At 45.9% G+C, this 27,975-nt stretch overlaps 1 protein-coding gene across 1 annotated transcript in view; it reads right to left on the bottom strand.

The window, feature by feature from the left end:
- Positions 1-27,975, bottom strand: part of TRHDE (thyrotropin releasing hormone degrading enzyme) — a 253,931-nt gene that overhangs the window by 100,457 nt on the left and 125,499 nt on the right. Inside the window, exons 4-5 of the mRNA XM_066634507.1 lie at positions 16,220-16,374; positions 629-742 (exon numbers count right to left, since the gene is read on the bottom strand). Coding sequence (XP_066490604.1) covers positions 629-742; positions 16,220-16,374 — 269 coding nt within the window. The remainder of the gene's footprint in view (positions 1-628; positions 743-16,219; positions 16,375-27,975) is intronic.

A 27,975-nucleotide genomic window follows, 5' to 3' on the forward strand; every position in this document is an offset into this window, starting at 1 on the left:
CTGCCTGCACACTACCCTCCTGCCACCCACCTCCACCTCTGTGCCACCTGGCGCAAGAACTGGATCCAGTGGCAGCAGGCTGGTGTACATTTTTGTGTTGGCACTGACAACTCTCAAGTCAGCACAAATGTGCCTTATGGCATGTATGCAACGCTTGGATGTTGCAAAAGTGTTTTGAACTGGGCTGTTAGTTTATCACAGGTATCAAAATTTATTTATTTACCATTAGTTTATCACAGGTATAGCCTTAATACTCTTGTAGTAAAAGACAGATTAGACTTTTGGAACACTGCGTCCTGATTTCACACTGACTAATTTTGCAGTGCTAAATTGATACTTGCACACACCACTTGGCATTGTTCAGGACTTCCTGATAACATGCTACAGACATATGCTGCCTTATAGTGAATCAGACAATTGGTCTCCCTTCCCCAAAACTATTTATTGGGTAGGCAATGGCTGCCTGTGGTTTGAAGCAGAACTCTTTCAAAGGCCTGTTGTGCAAGAGCTTTCTATTGGGAGATACTAGGAGCTGGATTTCAACATGCAAAGCAGGTGCTCCAACATTAAGCTTCCAGGCATATAAGAGGAAAACAACCTTACAAAGTAAGAAAAAACAAAGGCTTACCATATTCCAGCCTGGATAGAGATAATCTGTTCCAACAAATTCGAAGTAGTGAGCAAAGCCTTCCTTCAGCCATACATCTTCCCACCATACTGGAGTCACAAGGTCACCGAACCACTGAAAGAGAAGTTCCACGAAACAATATTTTAAAGTGTTGTTTATTCACATTCTACTACTAAATGTTTCCACAACTATTGATCCAGAATCACTGCACCATCACTGGTGGTGAATTAACTCCCATCAGTTAATTCAGTGTTACTCAACATTTTAATAAGGAATTTGCCTGAAGTTACTTATAGGTTTTAGGTCTTAGAACATCACAGACAGCCTCTACTGAATTTCCTTGTGTGCCACCTCCTATCCCACCCTTCCTGGGAATGATCTGTTGACACAGACCAACACAGACTTGTCCCAGTGATTGAGCTTGTGTGAGTTCAAGTTGCCCCACTGTGGCTGCTGGGGTACACAGCAAGGTGCTGCACAGGGCAAGGGGACGAATGAGTGGGCTGTTACTACATAAAGTTGTGCACACATATTAACTGAGGTGTGAGCTCTTATAGCTTGAGAGACATAAGAACATAAGAACAGCCCCACTGGATCAGGCCATCGGCCCATCTAGTCCAGCTTCCTGTATCTCACAGCGGCCCACCAAATGCCCCAGGGAGCACACCAGATAACAAGAAGACCTGCATCCTAGTTCCCTCCCTAGCATCTGGCCTTCTGACATAACCCATTTCTAAAATCAGAAGGTTGCGCATACACATCATGGCTTGTACCCCGTAATGAATTTTTCCTCCAGAAACTTGTCCAATCCCTTTTAAAGGCGTCCAGGTCAGATGCCGTCACCACATCCCATGGCAAAGAGTTCCACAGACCAACCACACACGGAGTAAAGAAATATTTTCTTTTGTCTGTTCTAACTCTCCCAACACTCAATTTTAGTGGATGTCCCCTGATTCTGGTGTTATGTGAGAGTGTAAAGAGCATCTCCCTATCCACTTTGTCCATCCCCTGCATAAATTTGTATGTCTCAATCATGTCCCCCCTCAGGCGCCTCTTTTCTAGGCTGAAGAGGCCCAAACGCCATAGCCTTTCCTCATAAGGAAGGTGCCCCAGACCAGTAATCATCTTAGTCGCTCTCTTTTGCACTTTTTCCATTTCCACTATGTCTTTTTTGAGATGCGGCGACCAGAACTGGACACAATACTCCACGTGTGGCCTTACCATAGAAGAGGTGTGTCATTTTCTAGACTATTCTCTCCTCCTTTCTCTCCATTATGTGACTTCCCTGGAGCTGCGTTAAGTGCTCTCAGGGATGTATCCTAAGGTTTCCTTCTGCTGCAAAAGGAGAGTTCCACCTTCAGAAGTAAGCATGTGTCTCTACAAGAAGTCCTTTTGCAGGAGGAAGCTGTTTCTTCAGTGCAAAAAAATACACAACACCCTAGAATATAATTTTCTGTGATTCTATTCACCAAGAGTAAAGTGAGAAATACTGTGAGGATGAGTCCAAAAAGGAGGAGGAAGAGAAATAGCAAGGGGGGGTGGGAATGCAACAAATCAGTGGATCTAAACTATGGGGGAAAGTAGCAGAATTATTATATGCAATTCTGAAAAGTGCTCTCTTGTACTTATGCGATTTCAAAACACAAATATAATTTGTATTCCAAAACAATAAGGGAAAACAATTGACTTTGAAATAATGAAAGGTATTGTCAATTTATTATTCATATCACTCTCAAACAATTTATGTTGAATGACACTCAGATCTTTGATGCTATTAGCATCTCTTTTTTTTTTTAACACAAGCTTCTTGCTATCTCACTTGGACTGCAAATGAATCCTACTACTATAGCTAAAACAGCTACCATTCACTACCTTATGCAATTCATACCCAGGTGTGTATTCAGTCCCATTCTAGGGATATGGACTTAAACCTAGCCAACTGAGCAGAGGAGACTTATGCTTTTATACTTTTATAATATTCCTGTTTGGTTCATGACTACTCAGAAGCAAGTGTCACTGAATTCATCAGGCTCTTCTGTCAAGTGAATGCAGGTAAGATTGAAGCATTTATCTCCATCCTTCAACCTAACTAAGCCTTCCCAAACATCAGTCCCACCACCAAAAAATTACAAGGTTCATTTTGTTGTTGATTTTTAATTATAAAAAAAATACTTAAAGAGGTCTTTCTATGGACAACCAAGGAGGTTCACAATAATAAAACATGCATACATAATTTTAATAATTAAACCATTATAAATCAGCAATATAAAACAAAAACAATCAATACAAAATATATCTGGCAGTACCCCTCAAATAAATACCAACCCATTTCCTAAAACTGGCACTGGTGTAGCACATCTGTATAATACTTAATCACATATAAAACAGCAAATAAATGCTTGGAATTTGGTATACTGATGACTGTAACAACATCTGTAGAAACTTTAGTCCATCGCTGCAGTAATGCTTGTTTATGATTATGTTCCTAACCATTAATTGTTTATGGCTGGTTTGCCAGTTCCTCTTTAACTATAAGTACATTAATAACTTTCATAGTAAGGACATGTTCCTGCAATCATGTGAAACAGCACTACAGATTAAGGATAAGACAGGAAACTGGGACTGATTAGTCTACACTAGGTAGAACATACAGCTCTCATGGGCTGCAAAAGTTGCAGTCACACCCAGGCGCACAGTGTTGTAATGAAACAGCACTAAAGGAAGCAGCATTTTGAGAGGTTTCAGCCAACAACGCTTGTGCCCTAAGGAGAATGAGCATAACAGGACATGCACCAACTATCTTCTTCCCCTCCTAGGCAGCTTCCTAAACCACATAAAAAGCTACTTCTGAAGGTCAAGGGATCTTTGGAAATAGTGTGGAATGTGGGTGCTGCGGTGGATGTGGAAAACCCCTAAAAAAATCATGGAGGCGGCTTCCTTGAGTGGAATGCCATTAGCAGAAACTACCTCCATGTGGTTCAGACAGCTCAGGCAGGTGCCCTGGGAGGAGGGAACAAGGAAGATGGCTTGTATGAGTGCCACTTTTTAGACTACAATCTTTACCAAACCAATCAACTAAGAACGTTCCCCCAATTAAATGGGCAGCAGTTTTTTTTTTCCCTTATGTTAATTATTTCTCATCTGAGTCCTTACAAATACACTCAGAACATGCATCTTCTTAGGAGAGGTATTCCTCCCCTCAGCCAGGAGGGAATGCCTTTTCAAAGATGGGGCCTTCTATGACAAACATGCGCATCATCTAAACGGGGAGATTTGTACTTACTGTGAATCCCCCTTCTCAGTGGTCTCCATGTCCGGATTAGTCCTAACAAGTGGGTAGCTCCTCCCTCTCAGGTAGGCAGGCCAGAGTCTCCCCGGGAGAAGAACCTCAGCAGCTGGTGGTTGTGGTTGCTGGCGAACAGGTCTATGGTCATCGGACTGAACTGGCGGTTGATCCATTGGAAGACCTGTGGGTGAAGCCTCCATTCTGAATGGTCAAGGTCCTGGCGACTCAGCCAGTCTGCTGCTGTGTTTTCCAGCCCAGCGATGTGCTTGGCTCTGATGGAGGTGAGGTTCTTTTCTGCCCACAGCTTCAGCCTGTGTGCCTCCTCCTGCAGGGCTGCCGACCTGGTGACCCCTTGATGGTTTATGTAGGCCCTTGCCACGATGTTGTCGGTGTACACTAGTATGTCCTGACCCCTGAGTCGGGGGAGAGCCAGCAGGGCTAGACGAATGGTCCTCAGCTCTAGCAGGTTGATGGGAGCCGTCCTCTCGCTTGGGGACCAGCGGCCCTGGGCTACCTCCTCAGGAGTGTGGGCCCCCCATCCCTGGAGACTCGCATGAACAGGACGGCTCTGTGGTATATCTGGATGGGCAAGCCCTGATCCAACGTGTGTGGCTGCGTCCACCATCGAAGGTCCTTGAGAGTGAGGGGGTCCAGTCTGATAAGCTTGCTCCTTTTGGAGACGATGAAGTCCTGGAAGGGCAGCAGCAGGCGCTGGAGGGACCGTGCCCTGTATGATGCCCAGGGGATGATGTCCTGGCAGGAGGTCAGCATGCCCAGGAGACAGGCCAACATCAGTACGTCTGGTCTGGGGGAGCGGAGGAAAGCGTTGATCACATTTGCAGTCCTGGCCTGCCTTTCTGGGGACAGGACAACTTTGAACTGGGAGGTGTCGATGATTGCTCCCAGGTGTTCTATGGTCTGTGAGGGTGTCAGGTGACTCTTCTCCAAGCTGATGAGGAACCCGTGGTTCCGGAGACATTGGCTGGTCTGGTGTAGGGCGCCCTCCTTTGGTGAGGCAGATCGCAGAAGGACGTCATCCAGGTACGGAAAGGCGGCCACGCCCCTTGTGCGCAAGTGTGCAATCAGCACAATGAGGATTTTGGTGAAGTCCCTTGGTGCTGAGGATAGGCCGAAAGGGAGTGCCTTATGCTGATGGCGCTGGGTTCTGGTAGTAGAACCTGAGGTAGCAGTGGTGGGCGGGCAATATGGGCGAGTGCAGGTACGCCTCCTGGAGGTCCAGTGAGGTCATGTAGCTGTGCCTTCTGATGGACATCAGGATGAAGCATAGGGTCTCCATCTCGAATTTCTGTTGACGCATCCAACTGCTGAGCCACTTGAGGTCGAGGATGGCTCTGGTGCCGCCGGATCTCTTGGGCACTGTGAAGAGGTCAGAGTACACCCCGGCCCCCCGCTGCTCCCTTGGAACTGGTTCGATGGCCCCGACCTGTAGGAGGTGTTGGATTGCCTCGAGTGTCTTGCCGTGCTTTAGCGGGCACTTGGGTCTGGGGACCCGTAGGAACCAGTTGGGGGGAGTCACACGGAGTTCCAGCGAATACCCCCAGCAGATGATGTCCTGCACCCACTGGTCAGTGGTCACCTCGTCCCATCTGTCTGCGAAGTGTTGCAGCCTTCCGCCGATGATGTGGGACAAGGATGGTTGGTCGTCATTGAGACGCCAAAGCGCTGGGGCTGCTGTCCTCTGGGCTTGTGGGCTGGCCGTCTTGGGTGCCAGACGGATCTTTGACTTCTGAAAGGGGCCGCCGAGGATGAGGTAATGGGCTGACAGCTCCTTGACGGTCGAAAGGGCCGGCGCTGGGACTGCTGGGCAGGCCTTGGGTTCCTCTCCCTGGTGGGCAGTACCCTCTTCTTTCCCCTGGACTCCACCAGTAGTGGGTCCAGGGTGTCCCTGAACAAACTGGCTCCCTGGAAGGGGAGTCTGGAGACCCTGGTGTGTGAGGTTGCATCCACGTCCCAGCTACACAGCCAGGTGTTGCGGCGCGTTGCAACTCCTGTGGCCATGGTCCTGGCCGAGAACTGCAGGGCATCTGTTGTTGCGTCTGCTACAAAGGCGGCAGCAGAGGCCATCTTTCTGATATCCAAGCGAGCCCTGGAGCCTAGCTTATGGGTCTCACTGAACAGCTGAAGCCAAAGGACCAACGCTCTGGAGCAGAGGGAAACGGAGGCCCGCAGCGGATTGGAGGAGGCCTCAAATCCCCTCCTGGTGGCTAGTTCTACCTTCTTGTCTGTGGGGTCCCTTGGGAGACCATCACTGTCTGTGGGGAGGACGGCTGGGGATCCCAGTGCTGCTACTGGGGCATCCGCTAGGGGTGACTTGAGGCGAGCCATGACCTCTGGGGGAAGGTTGTAGAACCTGGTGGAAGGCTTGCTGGGGTCCCTGCCCATATTTGGGTTATTCCACTCCTTTTGGGGGGTTTCCTGCTGGTTTGGGAAGACTGTTGGGGACCCCCACTTGGCCTTGGGCCTGGTATCCTCGGGGTGCTTGGACTGCAGGTCTAGCACCTGAAGCACCCCTGAGATTAGCTTTTTAAACTGCTCAGGGTAGAAGAGGTGGGGCTTGTGTGTCTCGACCTCGTCCCCCGATATTACGCCCTCCTCCGCAGATGAGGCGTGGGAGCTCCCTTCGCCCTGATCCTGCTCCTGGAGGTGGGTGTGTTCGGGGGTGGCACTGCGCATGGATGACGTCTGGCACCTCTTGGAGGGGGGGAGTGTGGGTTCATCTTCATCCTCCTCCTCTTCCTCCTCCTCTGGGGTGGAAGCTGGGAGCCCTAAGGGTGGGTACTCTGGGGTGCCCCCCTGTGGTTGCTGGTGTGCCTCCATGGCAGCGTTGACAGTGGCCTAGACCATGCCTTGGATGGCACTGGAGAACTCTCCGCAGTCGCTGAGAACCACGCGGGGAGTGTGCGCATCAGGGGCCTTGTTGGAGGTGGCTATGTGTGGGGGGAGATGCCCGCCAGTTCAGGGGGAGCTCACCACTTTTCCAAAGTCCGGTCCGGTCCACACGTGTTCCTCTCCTCCGCCACTCTCCTGCTACGGCTGGAGGCGGCTCAAGCGGCTGCACAGCCCCTGCTGCCGCCCCTGCCCCGCTTGGAGGGGGCTGGTCTTCGTGTTCTTTCGGTACTAATCCAAGATGGCGCCTTCCAACCGTGTGGCGCCCTGGAACAATGGGGTGAGGAGGAAGAAGCACCGCGACCCCACTGCTGCTGGGGGAAAGCAGCTCCGGAGGCTGGCTGCAGCCAGAGCACTCGCGGGCAAGCCTGCCTCACCCCTGCCAGGTGTGGGGGGGCAAGCGGCTGGCGACACGGGAGCGGGTGCTGGGTGAGGGCTGCTGGGAGGGGGAGGGCTGCCCTGGGGTCAGATGAGGGCAGCCCGGGTGCTCCCGCGTTGCGTGGCTGCAGCCATTAAAATGGCTGCCCTGGGTCAAGTGAGGGCAGCCCTGAAAACGGGCTTGGTTAGCTGCTGCCTCTCAGCAGGGGCACGGAGCTCCAGCGCGGAAAGGCGCAAAATTCAAGAGCAGAGTTGCTGCCTTGCTCTAAAGCAGGAGCCTCCAGGCGGGCTGCTGGTTAAACAAAGGAAAACTTTCTTAAAAGGACAGCATCCGTTCTTGCCTACTGGAAGGCTGGAGAGTTAGGGAAAAGGTAAAAAGAAGAATAAAATACCCTCTTAGCTTCTGCAGTGGGAGGGGTTCAGCAGAGCTGAACCCAGCTCTGTCCTGCTTCGCCAAAAGGCTAGGCCAGTCTGGGGAGTCCAGGCAGCCCCTCCCCTCAGGATGACCAAAAGACTCTGGCCTGCCACTTGTAAGGACTAAGACGGACATGGAGATCCCACTGGAGAAGCAGTGTTTCTCACTATTTGTCCTCTGCCATACCACCTCACATGGTCCACCAATTCGAAGTACCACCAATGACATCATCACCAGTTACTTCTGGGTTAGGAGGCCAAGCCAAGCCTCCTACCACTGTTTGTTGTGTCACGTTTCTGGTCCCACTGACGGGTGGCAGGTGTCCCGAGGCCCCACATGTACCACCGGACACGAGCTCAAGTACACCTGGTGGTACCCATACCACTGGCTGAGAAACAATGATCTAATCTAACAATGATTCTCAACCTTTTTTTTGCCCCCCTCCCCCCTGTCAAACAAGGATACAACCTGATCAGATAAACATAAAACCATATATTATTTTTCAGTTTTTCGTCTCTTCAAACGTGCAAAAGCACCCCCTGGCCACATGGCCCTGTTGAGAATGACTCATCTGAAAACAAAGAATACTTTATTTTTCTTAGAATGATTGTTAAACCCATATGCAAACTGCTACATACTTAATACATCAGTTAAAGCTCATATGATTATGAGAGCCACAGTTACAGCCTAGTTTGCAAGTGAAATGAACAAACTATTGCTTTTTCATTTAAAATAATCAATGTACAGTCAGTACTGGTACTCCTGAGAAAGCTATCAAGCCAAACAAGAGAGGCATGTTATTTTATGCTACAGCAACAAATTACGGGAAGACATTCTACATTCTAGTGGGAAAGTATTCAGCTTATAAAAAGGCTTCCTATGCTACTACACAAAGCAATGTTTCAGAGATGGAAGCTAGAGGAGAGAAATTTTTAGACAAAATATATTTATCTTGCTAAAAGGGAAGGTCACTGAAATAATTAACCTATGAATCAGTGGTGAAAGATTCTTTCCACTACTATAAAATACACTGTAGTTCTAAAGATATGCACTAAGCTTTGCCGCAGATCAGGCTTCATGCAGAAATGACTGGACACAATTTTGTGTCCTGTCAGGAGGACCGATTAATTGATCTTAACGATGGCTGCTAGCTTGAAAATCATGAATATGTATGAGTGGAGCTACCAGTGATCTAAGCAGAGGGTCTGTCTAACAGGCTACACTGAAATCGAGCAGGATGATGCACATTGCTATATGGTTGGCAACCTTCAGTCTCGAAAGACTATGGTATAAGCCTACAGCACCCGGTATTCCCTGGCGGTCTCCCATCCAAGTACTAACCAGGCCTGACCTTGCTTAGCTTCCAAGATCAGATGAGATTGGGCTTTAAAATATCTGAAGTTTTTAGGACAGCAACAAGATAGGTATGGATGTACCTACTGAAGCAACTTATAGCAGAGAAGAGATATGCAAACTTTTGAATGACACAGAACCCCTATGGCCCAATCCTATGCGCCAGTTATAACAGTAGAAGTAAATGCAGCAGCACCATTGCAAAAACTGCACCACTGCTGGGAGGTGCAGAGGTACCAGCAGAACTGAGCAGCAATTCTGCATGCCCACCATCAAAGGAGCCTGGCCCTCAGCAACCCAGGCAAATTGGCAAAGGGAGTGGCTCATGGGTGGGGAGGAGGAGGGCAGGGGTGGGGAGCAGGTTGGAGGGGCTTAGACAGCTCGCTCCTGTGAGCCTTCTACCACAGCAAAACTTCAGTTCAACTTTGGTTTTGCTGTAACAAAAAGACCAGCAAGGGCACAAACACAGCACCACTGCCTGGCCATTCAGAGCCACCAATGGAAAGCATCAACAACACAGCATGCCCATGTGCCCTCAGCCATGGAGTCGGGCTGCATTGTCCCCAGTAAGTCGATGGCAGGGGCATGCCATGAGAGGAGGGAGGGTTGGGGGATTTTTCAGGGCGATAAGGGGGACAGCAGGGGTTGTTCAGGGAAGGGAGGGGTGGATTCCTGTAGCAATGACTTGCCTCAGGATCCTATTCCCTCTTACCCACGCCACTCCACACTCTCTCTCTCAACAGACTTACAACAGGTACATAGCTGGCGTGGGTCTGAGGAGACCCACAGATGACAGGAAGGCCTACCTGCGCTCTATCTGTGGCATGCGCTCCATCTTGGAGGGCAGGACTGGGTTGTTACGCAGAACTAAATAAAGCCACTACTGTTGGCATCCTTCAGTCTCCGAAGACTATGGTGTCACGCTCTGAATGGTGGCTCTGGCACAGAGTGTCCTCTCCAGTGCGCGAAGCCTGGGTGAAGTAGGTATGGAGGATAGGCTGTTACCCATGCAGCAAATCCCCCCTCTCCACGTCGCTGAAATGGTCCAATGGAAAGGCAGAGGCCAATACGGTTGGTTCCAGCAGCGTCGCAGGAGTTGCCAGAACTTGGCAATGAAATGGATAACTGTTTTAAACTGCAGTTCTGTCAAGGGTTCATCCCCGGGACTGCTAAGTAATTTACTGGCTGAATAGTAGCAGGCCTGAAGCCTTGGCCTGACTGAGCCAGCACAGCATCCTGGGAGCAGAAAGGATGGTGCAACATCGGGTGATGTAGACCAGGTGACTGCTCCCTGTGTGTGTGTGTGTGTGTGTGTGTGTGTGTGTGTGGCAGCACATGCTAAGTCAGAGTGACTCTGCAGATTTTACTGCTCTCTGATTGGCTGCCACACATATATATTCCAGCAGAAGCAAGCTGGGGTGTGGGAGATGCAGAGTGGATTTGAGCCGAAGGCTACGTCAGTGAGATCAGTGATTCGTGTACCATTTGTACAGTTTGGACTGTTGCTCTTGTAAATATCTTGTACATAGTAAAGAGGCGTTTGGTGGAGGACTTCTGCCTTGTGTCATCTTTGTCGCCGGGAGTGTGTGCGCTCCGACCTTGGGAGATAGGCAATCCAAGCTATTAGCTGGGCAGCCAGCTGCGTGAACGTCGTCCGCTCTCCAGCAGCTCGCAACAGAATAACGAAGAATTAAGCACCGTATAAATCAGGGGATTTTACTTACAGTACCTCTCCCAGGCCATCTGGTCACAGCCCACCATAGACTGCAGCATGCACTATGTTGGTGCTGCTGTAAACTTTTGATTTGGAGCCTAAATTTAAGAGGTCTAGGTCCAAATCCTAACTAGCTTTCCCACACTGACACAGCTGTGCCAGCGGAGCATGTGTTGCATTCTGCAGTTGGGCGGCAGTCACAGAGGCCTCCTTAACGTAAGGGGATGTGTGGTGTTTTTAAGTGCTTAAGTAGAAGCACACAGAAAGCCTTGGTGATATGGCAACGGGCAAACCCTCCCTTATTACGGCATGCCGACAGGGATGCTAGTTCTCAGGCCGAAGTGTGACAATAGCTGATACAGCACTCTGTGAAGAAGCACCCATTGTTCTCACCCCTGTATGAGATTCTAATGTGGCTTTATCTGAGAACTGAATGTAGCTGTTAATGTTGCAAGTACAATAAAAACGCAGGAGGAGGCTAGTAGAATCAGCTTTTCTCTCTCTCTGCTTTGAATCTAAAAGTCTGTCTCTCATCTCTTCCTTGGCTCCTTGATTCTTTCCTGCACTTATCCAGTAACCTAGCCTGGGGGCTTGGTTGCTCCCCCAAGGGTCACTGCAACAGGGATGTTTGTTCCCTTACCTTGAAGCTGCATTGCCCTTACCTCGGTGCTGGAAAGTTGGTTAGGATTATGCCCCTAATCTTATAAACTACTTAGATGGGAGATCATCCAGGTACCAAACAGAAAATGCTCCAAGTTTAGGAAACAGCCCTGGGAGGAGGGGACAAGGAAGGAAGACTGCATGTGTGAGTGCTGCTTCTTAGACTACAACCCTGACCGAACAACTGATCAAGTAAGAACGACCCCCCCCCCCGCCCCAGTTAATCGGGCAGCAGTTTTTCCCAATATTAATTACTTCTCATTTGAGTAAAGTATAAGAATACATTTTAGGGTATATTTACATCTGTTTGCCTTAGCCTAATCTTATTCATTCTGCCCAGTGGTGTCACTAGGGTTCACATCATCCATTGCAGGAGGCCAGCACTTCAGCCCCACGATGGACCTCCTCCCATGCAGTGGGCGGGGTAATGCCCCAGCAGGTGGGCATGGCGATATACCATTGCCCCGCCCTCACTGGTTCTTGGGATATAGCTTTCAATAGAGATATTTCAATGTGGTTTATTTCATTCCATTCTGCATGAAATTACACATTGAGTGATATATATAATATGATGATGTTATCCAAAAATACCAAGATTTAAAAACATTTTGGCCCATAGTGGTGTCACTCCCCTGCGCACATCACCCAGTGCAGCCTGCCTGCACCCCCACAGCAATGCCACAGATTCTGCCCCCCTCCCAACCAATGTAATGGCAGCAAAACGGAAAATGCTGCATCCTATGGCAAGTGGAAGCAGTAAGATTCTGTGGCTTGGAGGGGTCGACTTGGACCTGCGAGAGCTACAGTATTTTGCTGTTGCAAGTCCGTGTTGACCCACACCACAGGGAAGGGGGATAGGATATTGGTGGTGCCGTCATCCTGACCCTGCCACCCTTGTAGTACCTGATCTGCCCTCCCCCGCACCCTCTCTGTCCCTGTTCCACCTCCCCACCATCCCTTCCATCTCCCCGGCAATTTGCCACTTCCAGCGAGTAGGAGAACAAATGACATGCGCGGGAAAGTGCAAGCCATCCAGTTAGCACACTCAGCAGTGCATCGGATGTGTGCTGACAGAGCGCCCTTTGTGGCTGCTGCTGCTGCTTTATGGCAGCCAGCAACAGCAGAAGAAAAGGCTTCTTCTAATGCACAGTGAGTATAAGATTGGGCTGTAATATATGTTGTGTGTTTACAGTCATAGACTGCAAACTTTGAGAAATGTGACCTAATGGATCCAAGCCTCTGGGGATCACTGTGTTCTGAATAAAAACATTTTATCACCAACCATTTACACTCAACAAGAGTGAAGAGTTCTAGTATTTGTATCTGAATATTTTCACTGTTCAGCTTGAATAGATTTCATCACATTACTTCTTTTTAAGGAACGGATTAGCTGAAACAGGTAAGGTGCTAATCCTCTACTGATGCAATGCTCTGTGAGTTCATTACATACAGAAAAGACTTCCTCTTAGTCGCATTGCAGTTACTGATTATATGCTGCACTTCTGATTGATCTGTAATTATGAGATAGATATATTTGCTTGCTAAATTTTAATAGGTAGAGGTGTGGGACAATTGGACAGCCTTTGTCAGGTGCCAGTCACACTCGACACGGGGTAAGGAACTGATGTTCTCTTACCCTAAGGAGACCTGTTGCACCTTCCCTGGTCTCTCGGGATTCAGTGGCACCAGGGAGGGATAGGACTGGCCCGGGAAAAACCATCACCTTGCTCCCAACTCTTTTTCCAGTGACACAATGAAATGTCAGCTAAAAGAAGAGTCTATTATTACTGTCAGGCCTTTGGTATCCCAGGCCCTGAATTGTTGTAAGCCAGAATGTGGCAGGAGGGGCCTTGATGTCCAGGACTGGTATGAAATGTAATTAAAGGAACAGCAGCACTGTATATGTGTGTGATTAGTAATCAGCTGCACCTGCTGCATGTGACCTGGGTAGATGTGTGCAGAGTCACGTAGACAATGGAGGTGCAACGTACCACTGGACAGCCAATCAGAGTGGGTCACGACTGTCTTGTGACTATGAGGTCGCCCTACTCTGATTGGCTGGCCCCAGTATATATGGGGGCAAGAGCAGACACCAAATGTGGGTTGCTGTGGTGGAGTTTCTGCGTGTCGTGCTGCTGGTTTGTTCTGTGACTTGGACTGCTAATCCTGACTGTGTCTCTCTGCATCCCTGACTTCTGGACTGTTTGACTGACTACTCTTCTGCCTGCTCCTTTACCAATACATGCTTCTGCAACAAACGAGCCTGTGTCTGCTCCTTTGGCTCTGTTTGGGATTGCCTGCTTCTTGTGCTGTCTCCCTACACTCCTGTGCCATTTTGCATTCTGGAAAGCAAGGGTTATCTTCCCCTGCTGTCCTGACGATTACATCTTGTATATTTGACTGAAGATGCACTCCAAAGCCGGACAGACCCAGTACTTTTGCTAGGAAGGAAGAGGAGGAGAATTTGAATTGCAAAATGCAGATCAACCAAACTAAAAGGGGGGGGGGAGGGAGACAATGAGTACGACCACTTGTTGGTGCAACATACACACACACACACACACACACACACACACGAATATAAATATAAAGAGTGAACAAGTCAATATACTCATCAAACTCCAATAAGCAGATTAAAACATACATGAAAGGAGGAGGATACAGATTTGTTTTGGTTTTATAGAGAAACTTTAGGTTGCACATTAAAAAAAATCACTGACAAGAAAATTAAATATCCTAGTCTGTAATTTCTAACATATAAACATTACATAAAATAATGCCAGAGAAATGAAAGGATCTATTCATCAGGAAAAAAAATATTCCACTGTTTAGTGTACTTATGATCTACTGATTAAGGAACTGGTCTCAAATTTTATATGAAGTTTACATTGTGGGTTTATAGCAGCATGAAAGAGATTCAGCTATCAAGTACATGTGCAAAAGGAGTGGGATATTTATCAAAGTACAGTATAACTCAGTCAATGCTAAGCATTTGAAGTACCACATGTAATAATAATACATAGAAATACACAGAAATAAAAGGGGCCTATAGTTTTTGCCCACATCATGAGTATACCCATCATCTGGCAGAGAAATTAAATGAGTTCTTTGCATCTGTCTTCACGGCAGAAGACCTCGGGCAGATACCGCTGCCCGAACGGCCCCTCCTAACCGAGGAGTTAAGTCAGATAGAGGTTAAAAGAGAAGATGTTTCAGACGTCATTGATAAATTAAAGATCAATAAGTCACCGGGCCCTGATGGCATCCACCCAAGGGTTATTAAGGAATTGAAGAATGAAGTTGCAGATCTCTTGACTAAGGTATTAAAAGGGGATTGGACAAGTTTCTGGAGGAAAAATCCATTATGGGGTACAAGCCATGATGTGTATGCGCAACCTCCTGATTTTAGAAATGGGTTATGTCAGAATGCCAGATGCAGGGGAGGGCACCAGGATGAGGTCTCTTGTTATCTGGTGTGCTCCCTGGGGCATTTGGTGGGCCGCTGTGAGATACAGGAAGCTGGACTACATGGGCCTATGGCCTGATCCAGTGGGGCTGTTCTTATGTTCTTATCTGTAGATTGGCCTACAGATACCTCTGTACCAGAGTTATTTCACAATCTGGGAAAGTGTAACATATTTTCTTTGTTAATAAGTCACAGCCCAATCCTAGGCATGTCTACTCTGAAGTAAGTCCCACTGTAGTCAACGGGGCTTACTCCCAGGAAAGCATGGATAGGATTGGGTTGTGTGTCACTTGTAACCTCACAAATGCGAGATCACAGAGTAGCATTTGATTCAAGCTACATTTTATGATATTAGTTTCATTAGGGGAAAATGTGTTTCTACTCCTTGTAATGCATTGTTTCCAACATTTGCATCCAGCTCATACTCGTATAAAAATCTTATAATATATTTAGATCAAAGTAAGAAGATAGAGGGGAAATAATGTGAAGTAAAAGTAAAATAAGTTTAGTGAAAAGTTTCCCAGTATGTTTAAGAAATTCAGTACACACAGAAGTATGAAATTCATCATTTATGAATAGACCAGTGGCAGAAACATTTTTTTTTTAAACTGCTTTCAAAGTTTGTGTGTAGAGAGAAGAGGGACTAACAAATTGATTTCAGCCAATGCAAATTTTGACAAGAACATGAAACCCAGCTTGAAACTGTTACCGTGCTATAATAAATCATTCCCAGAGACCATCACTGTGCTTAACTATATAAAAACAAAGAACCATTACAACCACACCAAAGGAGGAAAAACTTAATAATATTGATTAAATACCTGGTTCATAAAATTTGGAGAACTGCTTATTATTATCATCATTAAGAAGTTTATTAAACTTTAATCACTTATGTCTGTCATTAACAGTTTCCCCAATTTCAGCCTATGAATGCCACTACAACAAAAACAAGCTTCTCTGATTACACAGGCCTACAAAACTGAGGGTCAGAAAAGTTTTTCCTAAACTTCATGGTGGTTTAATATGAATTTGGGGTGCTGATTCCAAAAATGGCATCTGTTTTGCCCTATCACATCTAGATTTGGAGATATAGTATAGCCTCATTAGTGAATGGTTCAAGCAGCTTCCTCATGAGGAAGCCTACACCATGGCTTCCTCATGAGGAAGCTGCTTGAACCATTCACTAAAGAGGCTATACTATATCTCCAAATCTAGATGTGATAGGGCAAAACGGATGCCATTTTTTGAATCGGCACCCCAAATATACCCAGGAATTGGTGTAATGTTTAAGGAAGCAAAATGTGTGTTGGCCTGCGTTATTTTCCTGAGAGAATATTCACCAAGGAAAAAAATGCTTTATTTATTTTACAGTTGTATGTTGCCTGCTCACAAGTTACAGGTTTGTCTCCTACCTGATGGCAAAGCTCATGTACAATGACCATGGTGACATCAAGTAAGTATGATATGGAAGAAATGCTGGGATCCAGAAGTATCCTCTGCTCCACAAAAACACTTAGTCCCCAGTTCTCCATGGCCGCATACGGATGCTTGGGCACAGCTAATAGATCTAGAAACAGAACACACAATGTACTTTTAACATGCTTGTGGGAGCCATTATGTTCTAAATCCCTGGTAAGTAAAACCAGCATTAGTTATTTTTTTTTCCCCAAGGAATTGTATAAGAATTAAAACATTAATTTGTTTCTCTTGCAATAACACATATTAAAAATTATTTTACTTAGCAGACATGTCTCTTACAGCTTTATTGCTTTCTACCCGTCTTCAGCGTTTCAGTATGTTGTGCCACAGTTAGTGCTTAATTATATATTTCTCTTCTGTATCTCTCTCATCTTTTGTGGAGGTACCAAAAAAAAAAAAAAAGTTGTCACATAAATGAGAGCACTAGCCAGGTTGAAAACGGCTGAAATTTTTACTCAAATCTGGCACCTTGTTTAAGTATTAAGCAAGGAACTTGCTTTAATAATTAAATTCACCCTTCATGTTTATTCACATCAAGAATTCTGTTTGATGACTATCAAGGCTATTTGCATAACCCCAATCCAAGTGAGGCAGAAACTTCCATGGGGCTTGATTGCTCTAGCTCAAAACCACTAATCTACCATGGTTGTAAGACTAAAGAAAAGAAAGACCCAAGTGTGCTTTCCTGAGCCCTTTTAGAGGTAGAATGGTATATTAGAGGTAGAATGGGATAATAGGGTCAGGCCTTTAGAGACCAATCTTGAAGGAAAGTGGTGGTAGTTGTGAAGGGGCACGCCAAGGAATAATAATAATAATAATACTGGTATTTATATATTGCCTTTCTGTTCATCGGATTACTCCTCTGACTTTATTCAAGGCGGTTCACATAGGCAGGTTATCTCTAAACACCCAAGGGGATTTTTACAATAACAGAAAGGTTCTGTCTTTCAAGAACCGCACAACATTTCAGGCGGATCTTTCACGGCCTGGTATCACTTCTGGCCCCCAGTTGCCTTCCATGCTGGCTGACAAGCAGCTCCTTCATCTCTCACTTGAAGGGCAGCCAAGACACTTCTTCGCTTACACCAAAATCAGGTGGAATAACTCAGCTCAGCTTGTCAGCTGCTTCAAGGTCTCACCATTCACGGAGCTGCCGGTGGCCTCAAACTGGCAACCTTCAGATGTTATCTTCGGGCTAACGGAGGCGCTATCCTCTAGACCAAACCTCCTGCCCTATAGCTAAAATTAGAACATGTCCATAGGAACTTACTGCACAATCCCACTCTCCTCTAGCACCAGCACAGCAATCACTGCAGCAGCCAAGGGTGTTGCAAAAGTGCCATAAAGCATTCCATGACACCCTGAGACTAAGGAGAGCCTGTGTCATCTCACTTGCATCAGATCCAGTTGGAGTGCCTGATAGAGCAGGTAAGCTCCACCAGGCAGCACAAGAGCTGACCTCCAGTCTGCTCCTTCCCACTGCTGGATACAGTGTGTGCCAAGAAGCCACACCATTACAGCACTGGTTAGGACTGGGTTGCCCCCTGCATCCCAAATAGAGCTGTCAAAACCCGACACACATATGACATGTTCTGGAGACAGCAAACGATAAGGTAGAATGTTGAATTAAATACCTTAATCATGTGATAAATAAGGATATAATATTGACACTACATTATCTTAAACTGTCCAGTTAGCAAATAAAAAGAGTATAGTTTATAGCAAATTACATGCCTGATTTTGCAGTAATATGGGAGGTCTCTTTCCCCACTTTTCTTTCTTTTTTAAACTTGAAATGTTCTACTTTTTATGAATTATGCATTTTTTTTCTTTTTACTGGGGTTTTAATGACCTTTTCACTTCTCATAATGGATGTGACTTTTGCCAGTATCAAAAGTCACAGTGAAATTGGAATTATAGTCTACAGAGTCAGGAAGGCAGTGGCAGATCTCCTAAGACCGATCACGAACTGTGTTCTCGTTGAACTGAAACACTTTATGGGCTTAGATTGTAAAGGGAGAATTTATATAGCAAGTAATGGTCCCCAAGAAGTTTTGCAATTGACTCTACCACTGCCTTCAAAAGTTAATAGCAGTGGAAAGACTTTAACCATTGGCCAAACATAACATTTAAGATGACCCATTAACTGGGTATAGTGAACAGATTTCCAGTGGATGGCGATGGATTTCAATCTGAAAACACCTTTGGGTGTGACTATAATGCAGAAATGAGCACTGAGATTATGATTGAGCCTCTGGACCTCTGAAAGCATCTTTGGACAGGAGGAGGAGGAATCAGGACATACATCTTGCACTACGTGTCTCTACAGCACTTCATCTTGGCTGAAATATAACTTTTTCATTTCCCTTCGTGGGGAGATGTTCCAGCTCAGAAGAAAACTTCTGTTTCAAATGAATGGAGGGTCGAAAAAGTATTGGTAGGCACCAGCCTCACTGCCACATCTGAATCCACTTCCAGGTGCCTTAATTCAACTTCCAGCTCAGTCATTGTGTGGCATGCCATGCAGGAAATAAAGAGTTTAGTTTACTCCCGACAAACTGAGAACAAAAGTTCATACCATGCTACCAGATTTGCTAAGTGATATGATATTTTGACTTTTGGTTCACCAAAGGAAGACTGGCAAAAGTAGATTAAGAAGAGTCAGAAATAAACAAAAAGTACAATACTATTTACCAGAGGATACATTACAATAATAGAGAGGGAAAATGCAAAAAGCAGAAATGTACACCAAATCGGTATATGAAGAGTGTTTTGTATTTAACAGAAAACTGCTTCCAAGGCTGGACTAAGCCCTCGCCACACTTGCGGAGATGAAGGCAGAAAAGAGGAGGAGCAGGTTCGACAGAGAGGACTGAAGGCTCACGGCGCTAAAAGAATAAGGTGAGCTGAGGTCAGAGAAAGAGAGACACAACATTCATGAAACTGACCAGGTCTGAGACAGAAAAATAACAAAGATTTGCTTTACTCTGTGTGTAAAGGGAGAAAGGAGGAAGCGAGGATGGGGAACAGGCTGGGAGACACTATTGTGTTAAGAAAATTAGATTGTTTATCCAAGCAGCAAACAATTTTGGGGGGAATACCGGCTCTGGGATGGGTGACAGAGAGAGATTTTGCAGTGCGATGCTGGGGGGAAGCTAACCAGGGCACAAGAGTAGGTTGAGTCTAGTTTCTCAGTAAAGAAGGGTTTACTAGACGATAGACTCAAAGGACTAGAGAAGCAGAAAGGAAGGCAGAAAGTCACACTGTACATGGGCTGCATGCCAGAAGTAAGGAAGATCAGAAAGGGACAACCAGCATTCTCTCTCCCTAGGCTTCTAGTTTCTAGCAGAGCTGGAACAGGTAGAGATGGAGAAGTGTCTGTCAAGGCCAGGTGGCCAAAGATCAGATGCAAGCCAAGAATAGCTGCTAACCAAGGTGCTGGCAAACCAAATGAGCACGCAAGATGTTTGCATAGGGTAAGGTAACATTAAGAAAGGGGGTGAACAATGTTAACTAGGTGCTTGAATTACAGCCCAATACTAAACAACTTTATAGTGCTGATGCAGCTGCAATACCATTTTGCTTGAAACTCTTAGTATTGGGGAACAGGTGCCACACAAACAACAATCAAAATAGTGCATGTTAATTTTGCTGGAGTAGATGTCTAAAGTAATTTCTGAGATAAAAATGCTGTAAAAGAATTAAACTCAAATGAGCACTTATATGTGATGTGCTTAGCTTAGAAGCAGATAAGCTTAGCATAGGAGCAGGACCCACCAGTGGGTCAGGACCCAATTTTTGGTGGGTCGCGAAAATGATAAGCTGATAGCCGACAAGGAAAGTGTATTGAGCTCTATGGAAACTGAAACAGAGCAGCGGGTGTGCATTTACTCCAGGCCAAGGGAATGCCACCAGAATTGTCCTGATCCAATATATGTAGGTCCCAATAAACTCTCAACAAGGAAGTCTCCCCCAAGGAAAGGAGACAAGAGATGGAGGTCACCCCCTGGACCCCAGAAGAGAGTAAGGACAAAAGAACAAGTATCCCAGGACAGGACATGGTTACCAAGACCCAGGAAACAAAACCTTGGAAGTGGAGGCAGCCTGACCACAGCAGTTGGCCAGAAGCCCGATCTCGTCTGATCTCGGAAGCTAAGCAGGGTCAGGACTGGTTAGTACCTGGATGGGAGACCGCCTGGGAATACCGGGTGCTGTAGGCTTATACCAGGGGTGCTCACACTTTTTTGGCTCGAGAGCTACTTTGAAACCCAGCAAGGCCCGGAGATCTACCAGAGTTTTTTTTACAATGTTCGCGCCATCATAACATATAACATTTATGTGTACAATATATGTTGGTGTACCTTGAGCCCCACTGAGTATAACAGGACTTACTCCTGAGTAGACATGCCTAGGATTAGGCTGTGAGGCTGCAATCCTAGCCACACTTACCTGGGAGTAAGCCCCATTGAGTACAATGGACCTTACTCCCGGAGTTTCCTCCCAGAGGCACCTGAAGGGAGGGGGGTCGGCACTCCGCGATCTACTCATTTTGCCTCGCGATCTACCGGTAGATCGCAATCCACCTATTGAGCACCCCTGGCTTATACCATCGTCTTTCGAGACTGAAGGTTGCCAACCAACCAGGAAGAGAGCATCTACAGCCTAGCCTGTCATGTGTTCACCTGGGGGAGAGTGAAATGGGCCCCTTGACCTGATCCACCAAGGCACTTTTTATTTTTTTAACAGCTTCCCCTGTAGGAGGAGGAAGTGGAGATGACAAGTTGTCACAAAGTTCAAGAAATGCTCACAGTGGAATAGTCTCCATCCACAGGACCCTTGCAGATTCCTCCTCATAGATATTTTTTATAAGACAGCTAACTCAGTATCAGGTACATGCCTTCAAATCTTAGTACCACCCTTTTTTGATGCAATGATAATGTAACATAATATAATACAATAGGTCCTAAAGAGTATCAAATAGTAGGCCCAATAGTAACAATAGAAAAGAAAATGTAGATTTTGCTCTGAGACAGTAATTTTTAGACATTGGACACAGAAAAGCTATTCTATGCTAACATTTTCAAATAATGGCTAGAAAGAGTGACAATGAATGCCTACGACATTCACAATCTAGTTCAGTCTGTATGTAGAAACAGAGGTTTTTAAAAGAGCTCAAGTTCCTCCATACAAGATACATTTTTCAGCTGAGATTTCCTGATATTGTGTGCTGAGAATTCTATATAGAGCAGAAATAATAGAGGACTTCAACCTCTTGGCCTTAACAAAGGCTGCATTCATAACTTAGAAACAGAACTGCGCTGCTAATAGAAAATAACTGAAAAATGATATCAAGAAGAAAAAAAAGCCATGTAACTCTGCTATATAATACTTAACAAAATGGATGCTTATACTATTTATACAGAACGTATTTATACTGATGTGAAGCTGTATTAGGATCCATGTTTTTAATACAGGTGAAAATTGTTCACTTGTTAGAGACAGTGTGTGATCAGTTATTTGAACCGATGACCCAATCCAACCATGGATCAGGCCAGCCTGAAGAAGGCTTTATGACAGCTGAACACAACACTGCTGTTGTAAAATGGGTTTTGGTGGTGCGCTGTTGGTGTACTGTTGCACCTGACGGCAGCCCTGGAGGTCCGCCTGAAAAAGTAAGTGCAACAGTGGCAGGGGTGGAACGAGGAAGGGAGGGATGGAATGGGAAGAAGACGGGGTAAAACAAGGGCAAGGAGGGAGGCCTACCGGGGGAAGTAGTGACAGTACTTATATATGCCAATATCCTAACCGTGTCTGTCTCCGTTACTGCCGCCATTACATGCCTCGGATTTACACCTGCTAAACAGAAGACATAAATCTGAGGAGTCCCATGGTGGCAGTGGAGGTTTTTCTCAAAGTAAGTGAGCAAATGTTCACTTACCCGGAGGAGACCTTTCCATTCACCCCCATCCCACAGACACAGCACATGCTCCATTGGCGTGGTTGCATTGGTGGTGAGGGATATGGGTAGGATTGGGTTGCCCGTTTCTTCCTTGAAGACCAAGAGAGATACATATTCCCTTATTTCCACTAGGAAGAAAGCATATTTTCCAGTCCACAGTCTTCCTGGCACTGAGGCCGAGTGCCAACTGGCGCTGGCCTCTCCATCAGTGCAGCAGGCTTATTGCCAGTAGCAAAGAGCCTTACAACACCTGCACAAGAGCAGTTGCTCAAGCAGTGCACCGCCCTGGCACGGGATTGGACCCTAGGAGTGCAATCCTAACCCCTGGGTTAGGCCGGTGCAAGTAACTTGCACCAACCTGGGGGTGTCGCAAATGTGCCATAAGGCATGTTTGTGCCAACTTAGGAGTCAGTGAGGCCAGCACAAGGAGTTGCACTGACCCCCTCCCCCCATTGTGAAAATTGCCCATTGACACCCACTCTCTGCTTCCTGGCCTCCAACCAGTTCTCAATCCATGAGAGGACCTGTCCTCTAATTCCCTGACTGTGGAGTTTTTTCAGTAGCCTTTGGTGAGGGACCGTGTCAAACGCCTTCTGAAAGTCCAGATATATAATGTCCACTGGTTCTCCCGCATCCACATGCCTGTTGACCTTTTCAAAGAATTCTATAAGGTTCATGAGGCAAGACTTACCCTTACAGAAGCCAGGCTGATTCTCCCTCAGCAAGGCCTATTTGTCTACGTGTTTTGAGATCCTATCTTTGATGAGGCATTCCTGGAATAGATGTTAGGCTGACCGGCCTATAGTTTCCCGGGTCCCCCCTCTTTCCCTTTTTAAAGATCGGCATGACATTTGCTATCCTCCAATCCTCTGGCACTGTGGCCGTTTTGAGGGACAAGTTGCATATTTTAGTCAAGAGATCAGCAACTTCATTCTTCAATTCCTTAATAACCAAAGTCCTGGGCAGAACCGTGTGACCCCTGGCCGCTCCTCATCAGGTGGTGCAGATCTGAGTAGACTCATTGGGGCCACTGCAGCATGACATGGGGCAAGGGAAAAGTTTGCCTTTGGTTGCACCACTTTTGGTCCCAAACTTGCATTGAATGCAGCGCAGGCCCACTGGCCTCCCTGCTCCAGCGCAAGTTAGAATTGGGCAGTCTGCCACGTTCAGCCAGAGCAAATGTTTATTTTACTTTGGGCAGCTGCATCTGTGATAAATGATTTGAGAAAAAGCAGTTCTTCCAACAAAATGATATTATATGTGTGTGTGGTTGACTGAAACAAATCTGACTTACCAATTCAAACCTGTATGCAATATCCCAGCATCTTTTGTTTCCAAACATTTAACTAAGGTAACATAATTACTTCAGCTGTGCAGCAACAAATGATTCGTACCCATGTTTATTATTATTATTAACAAGTATACTTATGATGCAAAACAGAAACTAACAGTATAATACGAGTCATTTAACGTGCTCTCAGAAATGTTCTTCTTTTCAATTACACACTTGTCTTTGGAACACATGCAAGTTCCACTTGGTTTCTACCCAACTTTAAAAGTTCTTTTCAGTTTTGCTCACTCAATTATGTTAAGCCCTGGGCAACCCAACCTTCAAATTACGGAGTGTGCATAACTGAAAAAGAAAAAGTAGAAAGAAATCCACCTGCAGCAGGTGTGTCCTAGAACTGACACTTCTCTGCATGATTTCTGCGCCTGATTATTGCTACACTGCTGTTTATCCACCTTCTCTTTTTCCTGGGTAGCACAGCGAATACCAGTACTAAATTTACTCCTAGAGTAGCTTCCATATAATAATCAACTCCTAGTCAAAATGATTAGTTCTGGTTTATCAATATTAGTTTGTCTTCCTCTATGACCCAAAATCCCCCCTGAAGTATTTTTAAAGGAAAACAATTATCTGAAATTGTACTAAATTCTAGAAACATAAATTCATTGGATTTTCATGGGGTAATTGATTCCTCTGTAAGCAGACAGAACTAACTGACCCACTGCATGGCCATATACAGGACACAGTCCAATCTGAACATCAGGCTGAGCTGCCAGAACTCATGTTCGAAACACAGGCCAACTTATGGGGTTGCAAACACAAAGCTGTACAGCACATGACTAGGCTGCTGCCAGAGATAGTGAGCAGTGTCAAAAGCATGGCAGGTGCTTCCCTGGAGCCCTTAGCAGAGACAGTGGAGGGGGTAGGTCTAGGAAGGGGGAGGGTATTTCTGTGTAGGGGACAGGAACCAAGGTTGGAAAGGAGGTGGGAGAGGTGGATTTGGTGGCAATGGTGCACACAAGAACCTATCCCATCTTTTTAAAGCCGCCTTGCCCCTTTTCTGTCCTTGGACACTTTCTGCAGACTGTCCAATTCCCCCACTACCACCATAGGATGTAACACGCACCTTTTCGGCACAGGTGATGGGGGTGGTGATGGAGGATAAGACTGGGACCTCAATCAAACATTCCACTAAGTAAACAACAAAATAGGAAAGCCTGCTGTTCAAGTGTCTACCAAGTGTCTAACACTGCAGCTGCTCAAAATACCCTATAGCTCAGCTCTAAGAACTGTGGCTCCTGCTTCCTCGCAAGAGAGGGGAGCAGCAGCAAAGCAAGATAAAAAAAATGCTGGTTCCTGAACAAGACAAAGCAAGAAGCCAAATGTGATCTGCACAGAAATAATTTCAGGGATAATAATAAAAAAAAAAGGTTGTGTTGTACTGAATCAAATGAACTCAGCACTGTCTATGCTGACTGTCAGTAGCTCTCCACGATTTTTAGTCTTGCACTGCCCTTCCTGGAGACCCCAGGGATCAAACCTGAGATCTTCCACATGCAAAGCAGGTGCTCTACTACTGAGCCACCATCTCACTTTAAGGGCCTATTCCTACCCAATTATGGTGCACAGGATTCAGGGCTGCTGGTGGAGTGTCTGCGATGTCCAGCATGCTGTCTGGGGACCAGGCTGGTCAAGAGAGGTAAGAAGCAAAGTACTTTACCTTGCATTTTCCCCAATGTTGGGCATGGTCCCCGATCGGACTCTTCAGATTTATGCCACTTCCTCTACAGAGGATTCTACCTGGCCCAGGTTGGGGGTTCAGGATGCAGCAGTGCCATTGCAATCTGGCACACCCAGCTCTGCCCCTCCATTAGCCGAAACCCACTGGTGGCTGGCCTGCGATGCACTGTTGCTGAAACACAGCTTTCCAGCAGTCTAGCAGAAAGGCTGCTGTGCCAGTGGGGCCCCTGTTCTGGTGATGTACCTGACAGCATGCCAGCATAATGGGGTCATAGGACTGGGCCATTAATTTCTGTGCAGACGTGTGCAGTTTTCCCTTATGTTAACTGCCTCTGTAAGTGTCTCTAAGTAAGTGACAAAATGCTGCATGTTCCAGGGGTCAGATTCATGATGCCCCAGAAAATATTTTCACGTGGTGCCCTCCAGCTGTGTCCTTTAATCTAGCCCTGGCAATGGATGGGCACTGGCTTCTGAGTATAAAAGCTACAGGAAATAATTTGCTAGCTCTGGGTAATTTTTCTTCTCCAGTGTCTCCTTCTGATAAGATGGTACACATTTTTAGAAGTTAGGAGAAAGGAATATAAATATTATTTTAAATAAATACACTGAGTGCACTCTATATAATCCAGTGTTAAGTAAAATTTATCTGATAGAACAGAACCTGAGCCTCCCAAGATACATTATATTTTACCCTCTGTAACTGCTTACACTCTTACATTACATCAGATTTGCCTTGTATTAAGTGACAATTGGCAGACAAAGAACAACATTAATCATTACATTATCAGAACTTGACGTTATTATAATCTCATGCTGTTGATAACTTACACAGTCAGGGAGGAGATTTCCACATAAAGCTACTTGAAATAACATTGAAATTTTTAGAAAATTCTAGATACCACCTATCTTTTAGCAAAATATTATTCTGCTAAAATGCCTACTCATCAACCGTCCTAAGTGGTTATTTAAAGATTACTCATATATGAAATACTGATGTACAGTTCCCACTACCTTGAACAAGTTCTAAAGTAGCACTACCCAGATTTGTGTTCCTCTGGAGAAGAGGGGCCCAAGGATTCAAAGCGCCTTTGTACTATTTGCTTTGTAAACCTATACGGATAGAGCACACAGGGAGAGAAGCGACATACACTCCTACCAATTCTCAAAGATACCTGAAGTTTCTTCAGCACTCTCTTTCTCTCTCTGCTCTATACTTTTGACTTTCATTCTTTTTAGACTGTACACATAACTTCACAAATAAACTTTCTTCTCTCACGTACCACACACACCTCCTTCTCTTCATGTCGCGCTTTCCCCCATCGCGAATGGGCAGGAGGTCTGTTCTAGAGGGTAGAGCCTCCATTTGCCTGAAGATAACATCCACAAGGTCGCCAGTTCGAGGCCACCGGCACCGTGCGACCTTGAAGCAGCTGGCAAGCTGAGCCGAGTTATTCCATCTGCTCTGAGCGTGGGAGGATGGAGGCCAGAATGTGAAGCCAGATCAGAAAGAAACATTTGAATGTTGTGGTTCTTGAAAGATAGAACCTTCTTTCAATTGTAAAAATCCCTGCGGGGATTTAAATAGCCTGCCTATGTAAACCGCCTTGAATAAAGTCTTGAATAAAGACCAAGAAAGGTGGTATATAAATACCTGTATTATTATTATTATTTCCCATTCCAAACATTTCAAGGAGATCTCTTGATCAAGAAAAACCAATTAGCTCCCCTAAGAAAATATCAGCTGATCGCGAAGGAGCGTTCACTTTCTTTCAATCAAAGATGATCAGGTAAGACAAAAAACATAGTGCTAGTCCTACAACAATCAGATGGTTGTGCAAACCCACAGAAATTAAACCTCATCTGCTTTTTTAGGACAAAACTATATATGTAGTAGCAGGAGCCAACTCAAGCCTTGCTGTTTCCCATAAAGCAGGAGTGTAATAAAGTGCAAGTAACCAAGAGGAGAAATATGAACACTCTGCTGCTCATCCTTTCTCATATGAAAGCACTGCTTAACAACTGTTTTCTGTCAGTGGGGGCCCACTTCTAGTCTTGGAGCCCCAGCAGAGGGAAAAATCATATAAAGTGTGGGGGGTGGGGGCCTCAGCTATATGTTTCCATTCCTCTGTGCTATACAGTACTTTAAGTAACACTTCCACTCCTGAACTGCGTAGGGATTGCAACTACCACGTCTCGTTTGGCCCCGAGTTGGAGGTTTAAAGAGGCTGGAAAATTCTCTGTGTCTAAAGCTGTTTGCCATCATTTCGATCAGAATCAAATCGCATGCTGTAGGCCCTGAAGAAATATCACCGACACACAGCGGTTCATTGTTGACTTTTTTTATTGCTTCTTATTGCACAACACAGTATCACCTACTATTAAGTGGTATAAACAATGGATGGCTTTTCAGAGAGCTTTTGATATAACAGATGCTTAATGCATTGTAAATTTTTAAGATCCCTGGGGTCTTAAACACATAGGAAAGATCTATTGGGGTAGGAAGGAAGAGAAATAAGTTGCTATACAGAGAGAAACCATCATGCCTGAGGTATTCAATCTGTGCGTCCTGCCTCCCTGGTGAGGCGTGGCTCGCCTCCAGGGGCATTGCCAGGCATCTCGGGGAGAGAGGCTGGGCTGGGCTGGGCTGCTCTGCTGCACGTGCTGCCTGCTGACTTGCTGCTTTTCTGCAGCTGTGAATGAGG

The sequence above is a fragment of the Tiliqua scincoides genome, chromosome 7 (genome assembly GCF_035046505.1).
Source record: "Tiliqua scincoides isolate rTilSci1 chromosome 7, rTilSci1.hap2, whole genome shotgun sequence".
In the NCBI taxonomy this organism is placed as follows: Eukaryota; Metazoa; Chordata; class Lepidosauria; order Squamata; family Scincidae; genus Tiliqua; species Tiliqua scincoides.